Source organism: Trichoplusia ni, chromosome 1, assembly GCF_003590095.1.
Source record: "Trichoplusia ni isolate ovarian cell line Hi5 chromosome 1, tn1, whole genome shotgun sequence".
NCBI classification, from domain to species: Eukaryota; Metazoa; Arthropoda; class Insecta; order Lepidoptera; family Noctuidae; genus Trichoplusia; species Trichoplusia ni.
The window spans coordinates 3,667,553-3,685,003 of record NC_039478.1 but is presented as its reverse complement, the minus strand read 5'-3'; the positions used below and the strand labels follow the sequence as shown (position 1 = coordinate 3,685,003).

Here is a 17,451-nt window from a genome sequence, read left to right as displayed (position 1 = left end):
TACACACTTGGATAATATTTTCCTGGCGAGCTTAACCCAGAGTTCAGTTTCCTTACAGCATGCCGTATGTTTCATATTTATTTTACTCGCAACAAGAAAAGTTCGCGTTATAAGAAGCCGAAGTTGTGTTTGAAGAACAAAACATCATGTAGACAATAAAACGTGCGCGGTATACTATTACGACAGTCTTACATGCTGTGCTCCACGCATTGTGTGTAAAGATAGCAAAGTGCATTCACAGTGACAAGTCGTCTAAAGGCCATTAAGACGCATCAACTCGCGGCGGTAATTACATGATACGTCGTGGTTTGTTCCCTTCATCTTAAAAGCAAAAATCGGTTAAGTGCGTGTTGTACTCGCGATATTGAGGGTTCTTTGAGTAGGTAAAATGTTTTTTTTTTAAATAGGTTTATTACAAAACCCATTAAATTGATGACAAACGGACAGACAGCGGAGCATTTAGTGACAGGGTCCCTCTTTTTCCTGTAGACACAGAACTCTAAAAAACCATTGTTGAGAAATAAGAATTAAATGACATCATCACGTCTGATGCATTAGCATCTAGCCTAGTAACTGTTCTCTTAACCTATTGCGAGGCGTAAAATGCTAAAGCCCTTATACTCCCATTGTCTAACCATCTACTGTCACCATTACAAACACAAGGGCTTAGGTTACACAGCGTTGTGTACGAAGCTTATCACCGGACAATAATTAACAATGCTATTTTTAGAAAATCAGCTTCTGAAAGCATTTAATGAATAGGGATAAGTTGTTTTCATTTGCAAGAAAAGGAGACATCAATTGCCATTTTATACTGTTTTAAAACTGTCCTTAAAATGTATTTTAATTTCACACTCGTAAAGGTTGTCTTCATATTAATTTTATCTAAAAAAAAAACAAATAAATTAGTTAATCATGACGTGTTCGCTCATATATCCTGATTAAATAATGCCTAATAATATTTCATCCAAAATATGAGCAATAGCAGATATGTTCGAGCGTTATCAACGAGCTGGGTCACTATCTACCCAGTGCACTGCAGATAGCAACAATCATTTACTATTTAAAATGTATTAGCTATCCTGTTTCTGGTAAAAAAATGCTGTACTAATCTCTTTATCGTAGTTAAAATAAACAGTGATAAGTGTGTCAGTGACGTCATGTTTGTTTTGGGCATCGTTAAATGGCTGGTGAATGTGGAACGAGAGCTATTTGAGTGTATTGTCACGTTCTATGACTCTACAACCACGTTCTAAAGACTGTTGTACTTGTGGGAGTGTGACCGCTCACTTCATGGCGTAGATCGCCGTCTCTCCTCCTCATCTCCAACAGACTTACTTGGAAAGTTGCTTGTAGGAGCTCTGGTCTAGATAGCGTCAGGTTGTTCTAAACTGACGCTGGCCAGTTGTCTCAGATAGTAATCACTACACTAGATACCACCGTATTTGCGGTACGCAACAATCACTCAACTAGCATTCAACATATTTCTTAATGTTTTGCAAACTTGTTATATGCGATAAACAACTAAGGACAATACAATAGGGCATTCACCTTATAATTTCCGTGTAGGCAGATAGCTTAACCATTCAAGTTCCGAAAACGAAATATCAAAACGATAACGTATCGGCTGTGTAGCAATATTTGCACCTAAGTGTGAATTGGCGTAGGTATCGCCGAAATAGTTTATTCTTTTTGCCTTATAGCCGTCAGGAAATAAATACTTTTAGTCAATACAAACAATGTTCACACTACATGCGGCTCGTCGCTAGCGTGATCACATGCATACTTAACTTTTGTACGTTTAATGTTTTGCAATGTATTTGCATTTGTGATGACGCAATAACTATTTTTTATAGTGATGAAATCATTATTCTCATACAGGTGTCGTGTAAGAACGTGCAAATCATTTATTAAATTCTAATTTCAGAACATGCACAGCTTTGGATTGGATTATTCATGAACTATGAGATGTTGTTTTATAATAACGGGCGTTGTAGACAGCTTAGTTTTTTTAAACCGTGTTAACATAAACACGATCATTTCAGCAAAAACTTTAACTAATTGTCTCCTTCTGAATTCATTCATTCGTAAGTACCTACGTTCGTACTGTCGTATTAGAAAACCTAAAAAACGACTTCGTACCCGTATTTGCGAGTCCGGCTGCTCAGAAGTTTGCGAATGACTACGAAATGAAAAGTGGCATTCCTTTTACCATGACAATGCACATTGCTCACGGCGAATTCGTTGGATATTTTTAAAGTCTAGCCGTTGACCTATAGATCTTTTTCTGTTTTAAGAGTTAATTATAAATAAAAGAACTCAGATCAGAAAGACTCCGATCGAATAAATTTAGCTCCTTTTTACGCCTATTTTCTTGGATTTTTCTCTTAAATCAGATTACATATTATATACTTAGATAGTGGACAGCACGTGGTTTATAGAGTTTACATAGATTGCAAGGATGCTAAAGACGTAATACATGAGAGCCCTATAGAGAATGCCATTAATGCAATTGGTATCTGGGCTAGCACATATTCTGCATACCGATGAGCTGTACTTGACGTTCTACAATTTTGAGATTGCTTAGAATATTGGGCTCGTCATTTAGCTGTGACTATTTTGGGCTGCTTTACATATCGCGTGATTACGAGTAGGTATGATGTATCGACAAACAATATTCAAGAAATAATCTGAACACGTAACAAAAAAGTTATAGTATAAAAAATAAATCTTGTTAATTAGAACATAATTGTTTGCTCACAATAAAGCTTATTTATTACTTTTATAATAATAGCATCTTGTGTGACACAATGATCTTTTATCTTTATTACATTGTCGCGTGTTGTCATTACCAGTAATAATAATGTAAGCGAACCGCAGCCGTCTGCGCTCGCGCACATAACGTTCTCAGAATATTATGTGCAACAATTTTACTTATTAATAAAATAAACTTTATAAAATTATAACACCTCCCACCAACACTTTTCAATTCATATCTAAAACTAAACGAATAGAAAAGTGTTTTTGGAAACATTGTTCAAAAGTTTAAGATAACTCACGATCAGTGAATGTGATAATTAATCATAATGCAATGGATAGTAGTGTAAGAGGACGCATTATATCTGTTGCTTTATTTATTCTACATAGTAGTGTCAAACTGTTTGCGATGCAAGTTGTTCGTTTGTTCATGTGCGAGTGATTTAGCGGCCAGTAGTGTTTGTGAACTTCGTGCACTTAGTCCGAGTGGAACTCGTTTGTTAATTTAAGTGCTCGGAATAAAATTATTATGTCTCGAGTGTAAAACGGACAGTGTTTGCAACTATTATGTGAGATATTAGAAACCGTTTCAGTGTTTATGCATTTTAAATATTAATCAGAATTATATGCGTGTATATGCTCATTAAATTGTAATTTATTACCGACTTCTTCAACTAGTGAAGGTTAGCGATCGGCTTGTTTTCATATAATTATTTTATCCGTGTATGTATATTGTACCGTCTATTAATTTTATTGTGCTAATGTTTCTTTTTTGGCATTCTCTGTCAATTATTTATCGACCAAAATTGACTAATGTAAAATATGCCTAACCCAATTTCGTTACAAGATATTACACTTTTACCTATTAAATGAATGTGTAAGCTATTTTAATTCTCAGTCACACCCCAAGTCTTTATTTTGACAACGTCTCGGTAGAAATGACAAGGTATTAAGTAGAGCAACAGTTTATCCACTTTAGTTGTCAATCATGTAGCTATCAATGTCTGAGTTAATAGCACAATAACGCCTGCGGTCGTATTGATGACCCGGGACTGTCACCGCGCCGCGTTCAACATGTCTGTAGTCAGTGATCATGACAAGACTGCTTTTTACGGGTTTATCTAATAAAGGTATTCTAAAAACATTTTTTTTAACGCGTGCCTTATCAAGGTTCTTGTTCAAGTTCTTTTTTGTGTTATGACAGTTGAATACGTAATTCAACTATAGAAACAAAACATTTAAATCCTTATTGAAGTACAAGCATCTCAATTTCTAGGCTCTATCTATTTAATTTTGATATTTAGATTCTGACTGTAAATAAAAGAACGTTTACATCACTTTGTAGAGAGGGTTAAACACAGTCACTCTAAACTGCATTACATTCTCCTGGCTGACCGTCGTCTATCTTATCAAATAAAACTGTTTCTTATATTGAGTAACGTTCATTCCCTCATAGTTTCGCACCAAAGTCCATTGAATACATTAAGGTGTCGGCTTTACGTTATTGACAGAACAACGGACGTCTGAAAATTGTTCTCACGTTTACATTTTTACTTGGCTGCTCGGCTGACAGTATTTTAAACAGGGTGATGGCAGGTTGAAATCTGCCACTTGAAATGGAATAGGATAGGCTCTTACGCAAAACATTTTTAGTTCACAGACCTGTATTGAGAGATTTTAGCGTGAATTTTTGAAAAGAGACAAGTTTAGATTGACTATAGACGAAACCACTCTTTACTTTAAATCACTTAGTTAGTTACGAGTAGTTACGAGACCCTGTAAAATTGCATAGGTTTGCCACCTCGCTTCTTTGCCTGCTTTTTAAGCAGTAAAGATCTCAACTCATTAAGGACAAAATGAATGTCATGGATAAATACGCCTAACATTGATGTATTACAAAACTTTCTTGATATATGTATAATTGCAATATTAATTGTGGCTTTCCTTGTATCGTATCCAGGAACTGGTAATTGTGTGGCGGTAATCGCGACCGGTTCCTGCGCCCCCCCCTACGACTACATATTACACTGAACACTTAATCCATTGTAACTTGTACCACAATTTATGTGTTGTTGTAGTGTATTGTAGTTTTTTAGCGAATTGTATTCAAATAAATGTGTGTATCAAGGTTATGCTTCCTTGTTTTTTGTTAGCGTTTGTTAATTAAGTGTAAAGTGCTTAGAATTGTTAACAACGTGTGTACTACGTGAACGTATGTAGTGATATAAGTAGGAATGTGGTTTAACAGTTATGGAATTTAAACAGTTTATCTATATTAGGTTGGAAGACAAATGGATAGAAGGAAGGGAACACCTTGCTGGCAAAGAATACTCTGTGTTTCTTCGCGTACGAATGATATGCAGCCAAGCTTTGATGATCCTCGATATTGCTTTTTTGGTATATTTTACAATATTTTTCGTATTACTAAGTTTTACAGACCCAAAACGCTAAGAACGTCTTCTCTTCCTGACTTATAACATGTTTCAACGATATGTGTTAGGTAAATTGTTTAACCGGCTATTATTACGTTTATGTCATGATATCAATTCTCAAAAAACTTTTAACATTGAAAAGTTAAATATTTTATTCGTGCAGAGCAGGCTTTTGCGACCTGATCATGTGCTTCGTTGAGCGCAAACGAGTCAAGTAGCCACGTCAGTTCTGATTTTATGCATTTTTATATTAAATTAAAATAAAAAGTACTATAGTTTATATTTATATCTAATTGTTTTGGAACACAGCAATTTGAAAACTAATTGTTGAAGTATTGATTCCAAATTCAGCAAAGAAAATGCGTCTGGTTGTTTATATTGTAGAAAACAAAAATAACAAATGTAAATTAGCACTAGTCTCATTCCTTAACGTTAAAAGATACTTAGATTTATAAGGTTTCTATTTTAAACTAGCATAAATTAGTGTGCTGTTGTCTGCAGCTAGTTAATCAGCTTGTTTTAAATATTCAAACGTTCGCCCTAGATGAAAGTAATTGAGTTCTTAGTCTCCGGAGATCGTATCGCAATGGGTAGTTGGAACTGAATCTTAGCTACGATCTCTTAATGAAAGTTTCCTTGCAAATCAGTTCACCGGTTTCGTAAGATTTAAAATCCCTAAAACAGATTTCCACGATTTAAGAGTTCATTAACAATACTTATCTAACATTTATTTTCTGCCTTTAGTGTGATTCTATTGAATGATAAGAACGATAATATTTAACACCAATTAACGAAAATTCTCACCTCAAATGGCAACATCGTATTGGTCCCGTCATATATAAATAATTAGATTATTACTATTTAATGTCGCTAAAATACCCTATGCTTAACAAATACTACGTGTAATTTGAATTGATAACTGACACCAATACGTTAATTACATGTATAGCTGAAGGTTTATTTCAAATCAAACCCTATAACTGTCACCACAAGGTTGTTAATGGTCTGAAATCAAACCTTACACGTAGTTTAAAGCTTCAGGTCATGTAGAGTACAAATACGTAATGACCGCGTCAAGCTCGGCTTAACCTCATCGATCCTCACCCTTCCCGTTTATGAACATTAAAAGAAAATACGTTTGTAAGACGATCGTGATTCTCCGCGTTCTTTTATTCTTTTAAATTATAAATTTAGTCTTATTGAATTAAAAGTAACTAGGGTTCAGAAATGTTTTGAAGGAGTCCCTCAGTCATAATTACAATACCACTTTTCACGATACTAAAAATTATTAATTTTGTTCTTGAACAAAAGAAATGAACAAGTTCATAGAAGAAAAAGTCTTTTTTTATTCCGATAAAGCATTCAAATTATCTGTTACCACCTGCGACAGGCTTCAACGAATAGAAAAACAAAACAATATTTTCATCAGCGGAACAAAATTTGTATGAGATCTCTTAAGATTTTTCGAACTAAACTGTACCTTAGAAGATTGCTTCGCCTAGAAATGCTCTATAAAGATACCAAACTGTTTTGAAAATCCACGAACTACTTCATGTTAACCATTCAATGTTCACTAGTTTTCCGTTCAACGCAGACAGTGCCTGCTGTATTATTGACGCATCGACATCAAATATGAATTGTCTGTAATAACTAGCGTGTTACGAATTAGTATGAAATTTTATAAATGCGTGTTACCCCTGTGGCAGATGGTGGCCTTTGCGGGAGAGATTTATAATTCAAACTGTAAAATGGAGTTAACTGCATGTGATTTTTGATTTACACTATTAAACAGTATTTAATCACATTTGGAGATACTCATCCGCCGAATATGAAGTGTTTTGTATTCAGTAAGCGAAGAAAGTTTTAAATAGCACTACAGTAACGAGACCTTACTTATTTAGTACTAATATGCCATAAAACAAGTAATTATGTTTTATTCTAGGTAGCCTATAAGTACCAAACAGGAGGTAAATTAAGCATTCTCAAATTGCATGTATACTAAATATGTAATTGCCAGATAGTTAAGTTAACACTTACGTAATCCAAAATATCTGTAAAGTTTATTTGAAGTATAGAGTTTAATCCATACCAATATTTTAAATTTGAAAGTATCTTAGTCAGTTTAGCTATAACGAACAAATTAAATTTGATATACAAAAAAGACTACCACGGTAAAGGATATCTTCGGAGGGCAGAAACGCGGAAAAAGCTAGTGGGATTAAAAATAAAAATTCGCTTGGCAGATCCGCTCCCTCGCACAAATATTCTGTCGATACCAGATCCCAAACTTTCAATGCAATTTTATTGAATTTTAAAACTATTCGTTTGTGCATGTTTTGATTGAGTTCGTGCCCTGCTTCCAAGTTTACATAGCGCGATGACATTTGGAGAAAGACGTGATATTGATTTTGTATGAAAACAAAGATTTGGGTCCCTCTTAAAGAACTGTGGATAAATTCATATTTATGTATTTATTCATTGACATATTTACATAACGGTCCGGAAAAAAAGATTTTATCTCTTATCATTTTGATAAAAACATTCTCAAAAAAAGTAAATAACTTTCCGCGAACTACTAATAGGGAAGCTAATAATGAAATTATGAAGCCCCGGTAGTAACATAATTTCCTTTAAGTAATATGATATCAATAGAGCCCGGGCAAAATTCGAACTACGCCTTTAATTTACCTTTGAAATATCATATATTATTTTAAGTCCTTAAGTTATAACTTCCGCAACATACTTTACTACGTACGAAAGCCAATACAATGACACCTCAGCTGGCTTATCTCTGCAACGGTAACAGATTCCTGCGTCAGCGTATTTACGAGCAGTAAGTTGCCACTTCCACGTTTCCTTTAACTCCTGATTATACTTGGGCCATTTAAACTGCGTACGAAGCGGTAGTAGTTTTATGCGAACACTTTGTTCCCGCCTTCATGTAGTACACTGAACCGCAGGTCAAGTTTCATGAACCTTCACGGCTCTGAACAAATACAATATCCATAAAGCTCGGTTTAGTAGGAATTAAGGTTTACTGTATATATTTACACTCGCTCTATTGTTTATTACCCGCATGTGGTAGACGAGGAATTTATATCTGTGAGAACATTAATTTACTTAAAAAAATTGAATGATTTAGATATTTATAAAAGAGCATTCGAAATTTGTGATTTTTCTTCTGTTGACCAATTTTCACACAAATGTGTTTCACACAAATTACCTACACATTGTTAACAAATAATTTTCTGTTTTCACCAGGTGACATCACACAGAAGGGATATGAAAAGAAACGAACACGGCTCCTCACGCCGTTTCTCTCCCAGCAACAGCCTCAAGGTAAGTTCGACCTTATTTCTTTTGATATTAAAACGCAATATCGCTGCTAACACCGATGCCTGAACTAATAAGGTACCTTATGACCCAGCAGTACTGGCACGTTTTGAGTCAGTGACGTTACGTGTTCCATAATTACAGTACTGAGGCGTCCAAGGCCGCGACAGAAGCGTCGCAGGGGTCAAGTGTCAATTGATCGCCGTCGATGGATGTTGGACAATCGCGAAATTATCGAGACGGCCTGGCCCGATTCCGCAACGAGGGTCAAACGGTGGGGCCATCGTGAATCTGGACCCCCGACTATTTGTATTTAGGACGCGAGCACAATGAACCTTTGATACACTCGCCCCGGCTTTCAAATAAAGTGTACTTAACAAATTTCCCGATAATGAGCGTGGAACCGGGTTTGTGTATAAACAAACTCGCGATAAAATGTAATCACCAATATTATCAATATTTACAAATTGTCGCTTACTTGCTGAATTTGTCAAGTAGTAAATAGTATTTTGTTGCTGATCACTGCATTTAAAAGCCGACGTAGTATTATTCCGTATCGGTTCAGCGATCAAAATTAAAATAACGATGTTGACCTTCATTCATAGCTGACACAAAAAATAAAAGTAAACTGCGAGCATTGTCCAACAGCCATCGATAGCGATTTATTTATTTTTGTTTTCCTCCTTTTCCCTTTTTAGTTGTTATGGTTTAGTTAGTCGGTTATCCACACGCACACAACCACACTTTATCACTGCGGTACTATTTCGTTAATGGCACTTGATATAACACTAGATAATGACACCGTCGAAATGTACCTGCTTTGACCGCTTGCGGTGCAGTTTCGCCTACAAAAAATGCTCACTAAACCTTGGCCCGAGGTGAAACGCGAGGGGTCTATTATTAAAAACTAACTAGCCATTTCGATACTCGCTCCGAGGCAAATTAACCAGTAAATTTTAAGTTTGCAGCGCCATAACTGAGACGTTATAATACCAGTCGAATCCACGTGCGACGCCTGTTTATAACGGACTATAACAAACAAGATTAGAGCGCGTTCACGAGAGTTTACCAGCGACGGTCTCGGCATATTCCATTACTTTATACAGTGCACCTATGCTAGAGATGCGACACAATTTGGGTGCTACTAAATCAATAAGACGACGCTTGTAGCGAACTTTGTGATTTAAAAAATAAAATCTACGTGTGCATCAGCAAAACGATTCGGTGCGTGCGCGCTTTGTTGTTTTATCGTATTATGAACAGTAGCTTCATGGTATATTGTTGTAGAACAATATGGGATGCACTGAATACACACATTAAAAACCGTGTATGTACGTAGGCGTCATTTGTCTGACTGTACGCATGACGTAAACGACAAACCTTCCCCTATCAAGTTGCTAATGGACGTATTAATTGGTGTAGTGTTTGAGTATACATAAATAAGCATTAATATGAGGAATCGTACGTGTAGAGCGTAGTACGTCGCGGTCATTTTGTGCTGCACCGTTGAAAGTAACGGAAGACACACATTGATAAGCGTGGCAAATTAAACGTTTATTTGCATATATTAGATACTGAAGTATATGATTTACCAATAGATACTACGATCTAAGAAAATCGCATTAGGAGTTTTATTATTTTGGCCAGGGCAAAAATAAACTATGTCAAACCTTTATACGATAGAACCGGAAAAGAAGATAACATCATTTTGTCAAATTAATGACCAACGTGTTACTACGACTCGCCTCGCCAGGCTCAACGCTGTCAAAACGGTACAAAACTTTTTGTTCACATATTATAGGGAACATTCGGTAGGCCCACACCTATAATGGACATTGTTTGTTGCGATGTGAATCCATTCCAGTTTCTTAGTTAGTCAAACGTAACTGTCGAGACGCTGAAATCTGATAGATCTGGATGTACTACTTTCTTTATGAGCAATACAAAAAGTATTAAACACAAAAAGAAAACTATAAAATATTGCTATAAAATCGTTTGAACGCACAAATTCAAAAGCCTATTTGCAATAACAAGGTTTTTTACGTTCCGTTTAAATCAAATATCAAAGTTCAATCTAATCGTAAACAGGCAAAATGCGCGTGATGAAAAACTCAATAAAATATTTCTCAGTCGAGAGAAGTATACTTTACTACTATTATAGGATTCTAGTTTATAGCATGAACTGTTGATTTAAATAACGGCCAGCTATTTGAACATAAATTAGGTTGAGCTAATAACGGACAGTTTCTGATGCTCAGATAAAGTGAATAAAGTGAATACGAGCACTATTTACTATATACAATTATTCGTTCATGCTCAATAAACTTTTATATCGTTTTTCAACAATTTTCATTATTCTAAAGAATATAATATGAAATGTTTCGGCTCGGGTTTCCTTGTCCACCTGACAGCTTTAGAAATATCAAGTGGCGTGGTAGCGCGCCTCAGGACAATGTTACCACTGTTTAGATTTCGCAGTATACTTAGAGTACTGAGATCAAAGTACGCTTGAATCAAGTGCGTTCAATTGCACCAACCCCTTGTTACTACGTACATGCTTCCGTCTCGCTCCCTCATCCCTCTATCTTCCATACTTGTCGCGCTCTGAGGAGGTCTTCAATTCTAGATATTTATAGATTGTAAGTTTGTACGGAGATGTGACGACGAGTGGTTAGTCGTCTGTGCAACCTAAAAAGTAGCGTTTGTGGGTTATGCATCCTGTGTTGGAAATGTATCGTGGAGATTTTGCTTCCTTTTTGAGTTTTATTACTTGTCGCCATCGACTTCGTAAATATTTTGTCTCATGACAATTAAATCTATATGAATGGTAACTATTCGAGTACGGCTCCAACGTTAATAGCGTCTTACCGAACTGGTTGTATCCTACTCATTCGTGTGAGAATCCTTTGTGCTACAAAGCGGACAGGACCGCTCGTATCGATTGGCGTACCTTAGGCTCAGTTTTTGGGCCTGCAATGCAGTACCTGATAACGTAAATGGCCCTTATCAGCCGGCCAGGTCGACAACCCCGCGTGATAACCCGTGCCGAACGTATGAGTTTGAACCTTGTCGCACTACCGCTCACTGGTGTTAACTACGATCAATGCTAAAACAAATTTCTATTGATTACGCGTCCATTTTAATTTAGGGGAATGAAAAAAATATTAGAGTTATACTCATTTGGGCAATGCACTTAAGCGAGGAAAAAGTATTTATATTTGATCGTAGAAGCTACAAAGTTCGTAACAAAACGTGCCAAAAAAACTGCGATGAAATACCGATGCTCGGAATGTATGTTTTTGTAGGAGCTCTGATATTTCTCACTCATTAATTTTTTCCCCCAGTTTTTACCAATCCTTTCACGTTTATTCACCTTTTATTTAGTTTGTATCAGCGTTATGTTTACTTTTCATCAAAGGTGTGAGTATACACGCTCGCCATTTGTTTTTACTGAAAAGCATTTAACTAGAAAGACGTTAAAACTTATTATTATATTATTTTTGATATCGACATTTGACCCTATCTCGGTATTAATAGTTTTATACCTCAATTGAATAAGGTAACTTGTGGTTATAAGAAGTATGAGCTAATCGCGAGCTAAAATACGCTTTTTAATGTCAAGCGATTTTGTGTTATTCATTGTCAGTTGTTTGATGTGATATGTTTATTGGTTTGTGTTTCGATTTCAATAAATATTCGTAATAATTCCATTGCAAGGTGATGTATGGTAATTAATATTTTTGAGAAAGCTCTTTAATTTTATTGTTTGCCATCTATCGCCGAACTTTACGAATACTTATTTAGCCGTCAAGGCGTCGTGGTATAGACATTGCTTGGCAACATTGGTCATGAACTGTTCTGGACGCAGCCGGTAGCCAGCCGCCGCGGGGCCCAAGAGGCGATGGCGGCAGCAGCCGACAGCACACGAGGAACCGACGCACACATCGCCGCGTCACGCACAATGAGAAGAGATACCACTCAGGTATCCGAAACGGAGTCCTCCTATTGGTAGTTGCCACACACACACAACCGAACCCAGCCACGCACCCAACACTAACAGGATGTAGACAGGATACATTTTAATGATACTCTCAAGTAGAAAAATCGTCTAGAGCGTCGCTCGCGGCCCTGCCTAAATGATGAGTTAGACGTCAATTTATATACACTGACGCTTACGTGCATCTTTGATGTAGCATAGTGTGAGAGTGTAAAAGAATGATACAAAAACTTGATTGCATGTGTGTGTGTAGCCACACTAACCATGTGCGTGTTATCCCCTGTTGTGTAAATTATAATGCATGATTTGTACAGATTACAGCTTCGCGTTAAAATGTCGTAAAGTGTACATCGTCAACAAATAAAATGCTATGAAATTATCTACTTAACTTCGATAATTAAACCATTACTGGCGTTACACTCTAACATCTATCAAATAATACGTTTCTCTAACATAGACGACATTGGATTATCAATAATACATTGCGGGCATTCGCTCATTACGAACACTAATTGTGCAGTAAATTTCAGTAGCGTTCAAAAAGTTTAATTGCGTGGCAACTGCACGAACGTACGACTTGTAATATCAAGCCGCACACAATGGATAATAGACACTATCCCATTGTTATAAGGATGCTAATGCAATGCAACGCTTCGTCTAGGATTTATTCCAGTTTGAAAAGAAACATGAGATTACTGTACACACAAAACGCCTCGGGCAGCCCAGTTGCACACTATTTGGTTAATCTACGGTTGCTTGCGGGCTTATAAAAAAACTTTACCCTTATGAATGCAAAGGGTTTTATTTTGTTGATTTAAAAATCTAGGTAAATTATTTGTATAATGTTTTCTTATTTATTTTATTTGATAGAATATACAAGATTTTCTTTGCTAAAAGCGAAAATATTAAAAACGTACGTGCTGGAACGTATAAAAGGAGATGTAACGTTAACCAGCTACTCGCTGCCGAACGAAGCAAATTGGTACAAATAATCGAACACGAACAAGTGAACGCTACTGAAAATTGTTCACGTGCTTCGTTTCCTAATAAACAACATTGGTAATTGATCGGTTCTCTGTACACAAACACTAAATCTTCACAAGTGTTTTAATTACCCTCAGTTATCTCACGGAACTAAGAAAAACAAATAACGGATAGTGTACGATACGCTACGCATTCGTCAAATATAGGCCAATGGTTAAAAAAAACGTGTTACGGTACTCTTTAGAGTGTTGTTTCGTAACAGGAAAGCTGCACTGATGAAATTGTTGCATCTCTGATGTCGCGATCGGGGCAATGAGGACGCTTCCTTATCTTCACGCTCTTAGACACGGCCGAGTATTTGAGGGAGAAAATATTGCCTGATGCACATTTGATTGTTGGAGAGCTTGTAGGTAAAATTAAATTATTAAAATGTGATAAGTATTACATTGAGAATAAGCTGGAATGCTATCAACCTTACAAGTATTGCGTCTTTAAAAGCGTAACTAAAGAGACGTTTATTGAGACCGCTATTTTAAAAAGTACTTTAAGTCTTCTTCGTCGCCGCGATCGGCTTTTGTTTACTTACTTAAAGGAAAAAGAGCAACCTTTATTGCTATTAGCTCACAAAGCTTGGCTCGACTGTAGAAAAACTTAACAAGCTAAACACTCGATGCAGTTCTTTTGTAGTTTTTATTTTTAAAATATGCTTTGAGTTTGAGACTGACATTAAAAGTAACTAGAAAATATCAAAGCGGTACTTTTGTGGCCGCGACGTCTGTGCAATGAGAAATTCTAGAAAATTTTAACGATAATGGCTTTCCTACCTACTCTTTAAAAGATTTTTATTTTCTCTCCTTGTTTTAGTTATAATGATGCTGGGATCTTTTATTTTTACGGTTTTTAAGTTAAAAGACTTTTACAAGGAATTTATTTATAAGATTATTTTAAATGAGTATGACTAAACAAACAATGGGGAGAGTTAAAACAAGCTTAAAGTAGTTTTCAAAATATGGTTGAATACATTCCCGCTACTGTCGAAAAATGCCAAGATTACATTAAAATGTTAACTCAAAAACCGGGCATTAAGTTGAAAACTAGTTAAATGTATAAATGTAAAATGCATTGTTCCATCGGAACTAGACGCAGTTTATCGGGGCTGGCGCACAATACGATAGATAGCGCTCGCTAAAGAACCACAACTGCAAGGCATTGTTTCTCCTCTTTTTGTTCAGCTCTCGGCGCCGAGCGTTACTCCTGGAATCCCCATTTTGCTGTCGATACGCGTTTTATTTTTGTATTATCGGTCCACCAGTGCCTACGATTGCTCTCAAACGAAATTGTAAGTGTTTATTTTTTCTCACCGTATTTGTTACGTTGAAAGGAAGAATTTTGAATCCAAATTCGAATCGCGCTATAAAAGCATTTATTTTTGGACTGAGCAATTTTAAGTGCTACGTTACTTCGCAATGAAGTATGGTTTTATTTCTTTCGGCGCGTCTCTTTGTTTCGTTGATACTCTCAATATTTGATTGGTAACTAATGGAACACCCCCCATTAAACATTCTATTGTGGTATTTCTTATGTAATTATTTGTATTTATTCGTTTTCAGTAACAGTTAAAAACAAAACATGAAGACCAACTTAAAGCCATTTTTTATTTTCCGTTATTGAAAATTACTCAAAATAATATATTTCAAATATTTGAAAATAATAAGTCTTTTTTACGTAGTTCATAATATACCCCTGAACTCTATACAACTATTTATAACCCTACGCAATCAAAAAAGTTCAGCTAGTTAATTTTTAATCGACACTGCTTAAGTGTTGAGTTCGTCGAAATATTAGAGGGCGGCCGCAATCGATCGTAAGTAATCGAAAATCAACAGCATAGTTATGCGGTAGTTAACGAACGGTGATGCACGGTCAGCAACGAGAGTCAAACAGTAACGAAATAATGGTGTTCAACAAGGTTTTATACGTTTTTACTGTTACGTAGCTACTTCGTTTTACAGCCCCAGTATTAATAATCGATGTACTAAACCCTTGTAAAATTATTGTATTTATGTACTTTTGTTGCTAACTATAGTAACTATTCTTGTATAAAGAAACACGAATTGGTAGAGTTATCTATGAGTATACCAATGCTGTTTAACTTGACGACCCAATTTGCAGACATCTGTATACTTAGATTACTTAGCCGATGCTATACCTTCTGAAGCACTTAATTAAGCAAATATGTAGAGCGTTTCTTGTTTGTTTACTTTATAATTTCAATCACAAGAAATATAAATACAGTGTTGGATGACTGATGAGCTACTTTTGTTAGAGATTAGAAATCACCGTTATTTATTAGTACATTAAGTTTCGATAAAGGATAGTTTATCTATTTGAATATGACGTCAGCGTGAAGTGTCAAACTACGCTGTTTGTACCTTATCTATTGCAAGTTCAGACTACCGAGTCTACGTAAAAGGCAGATGGAACAAGATCATTAGTTAGACTAAGTTTGCTTACTATAATTACGTCCTTTATTTAAAACATTTTCAACTCACATTACAGTTAATTGCTTTTCTTATGACTTGGCTAGATAATCTACATAAAGAAAATATGACTTATAGTTGACCCAAAAAAACAACATAAACTCCTTCAAGGTCTCTTGTATTACTTTATTGCACATCTTGTAACGAAGAACATACTTGTTCCGAGTGAAATATTACTTTGAGTACGTTACGTAGTCCCAGCATACAGTAGCAGCATGACCGGTATGAAAGCCGAAGGAGTACAATACAAGCAAGTGGGCCAATTCCGAAAACAAAAGGCGGCCAGGTGTAAATTTGGTATTTACTGTTGTCCCGTTTATATCGCTCGAACACTTGCACCTAGACCGAGCGCCGAACCATCGCCATTATTCAAGCGTAAATCTCACAATGGTAGACGGTTTGTGTGGCTAGTACCTGTATTTATTGTAGCATTAGTTTGTTCATACCATGCGGAAAGACTAGGTCCTTACTCATCTTAGCGTAAGAAAAGCAACACCACAAACTAATTGTCTTTTATATGGACGATTTCACAAAAGTTAGCACGCGCATCGTAAGTAGTAGACAAACTTATGTATGCCAGTATATCTTCGTAAAAAAAGAAACTATTTATTAGAACTGTAAACCAAGTAATGTCGGCACAGATTTTACGATTTTTTGGTACACTGCCAGGGTTATTACGGCGCATAAAATCAGCACGATTGGAAAACGCCGCACTCAAAATAAAGAATATGGTCTGTATCCGTACCGATGCTTAATTGGTCGTGACTAATGGATTGGGCAAGACAAATAAAAGTGACGCGGCTTCTATTCTCACGTCAGCGTCAGTCTGTCTTCGTCCGGCGGTGAACACCTGCTAGCGGCCGTGACGTCACATATGATTCACATGAATTTTTCAAGTGAAATGTTTATTAACTTTTTTTCACTTTTCACGTCGCTTCGTACCCGCTAAGTGGGCATTCCTACTCGATCGGGTTAGTTTTCAATCACTGCTGATTTTCTTGTAACACATTCACTTTGACGTGCGGAACAAATCTTTACGAAAGCAAGTGTTCAAAATGATTGATTTAATGCTCTGCTGATCTGGTCGTAAATTTAGAATTTTGTAGATGTCTGATATTACGGTTGCGATGTTCCTTTTTATTAAATTTACAGACCATGTTTGTGATAGTTAATTGACTTCTCTCAAAGTGGAGACGACATTATTATGCTGTAGTCGGCGATAAGTGAGGCATGCTAGTAATTAGACCACCCAAAACTATTCCGTTAATATGTAGCTTTGATTAACACTAAAGCGCTCAGCGGTTCGAAATCGGCATTCTGTGCTGTGACCAATTATCGACTGAATTCCTACATTTGAACATAAACTCCCGAGCGTTGTTTGTGAGGGGTTAATTCAATTTGAATTTCT

General features: G+C 36.2%; 1 protein-coding gene across 6 annotated transcripts in view; it reads left to right on the top strand.

Moving 5' to 3' along the window:
- LOC113508610 (disco-interacting protein 2) overlaps window positions 1-17,451 on the top strand; it is a 98,363-nt gene that overhangs the window by 19,690 nt on the left and 61,222 nt on the right. For all 6 annotated transcript variants that reach the window (XM_026891740.1, XM_026891734.1, XM_026891727.1 and 3 more), the window contains exon 2: window positions 8,451-8,528. In XM_026891740.1, the coding sequence (XP_026747541.1) occupies window positions 8,451-8,528 (78 nt within the window). The remainder of the gene's footprint in view (window positions 1-8,450; window positions 8,529-17,451) is intronic.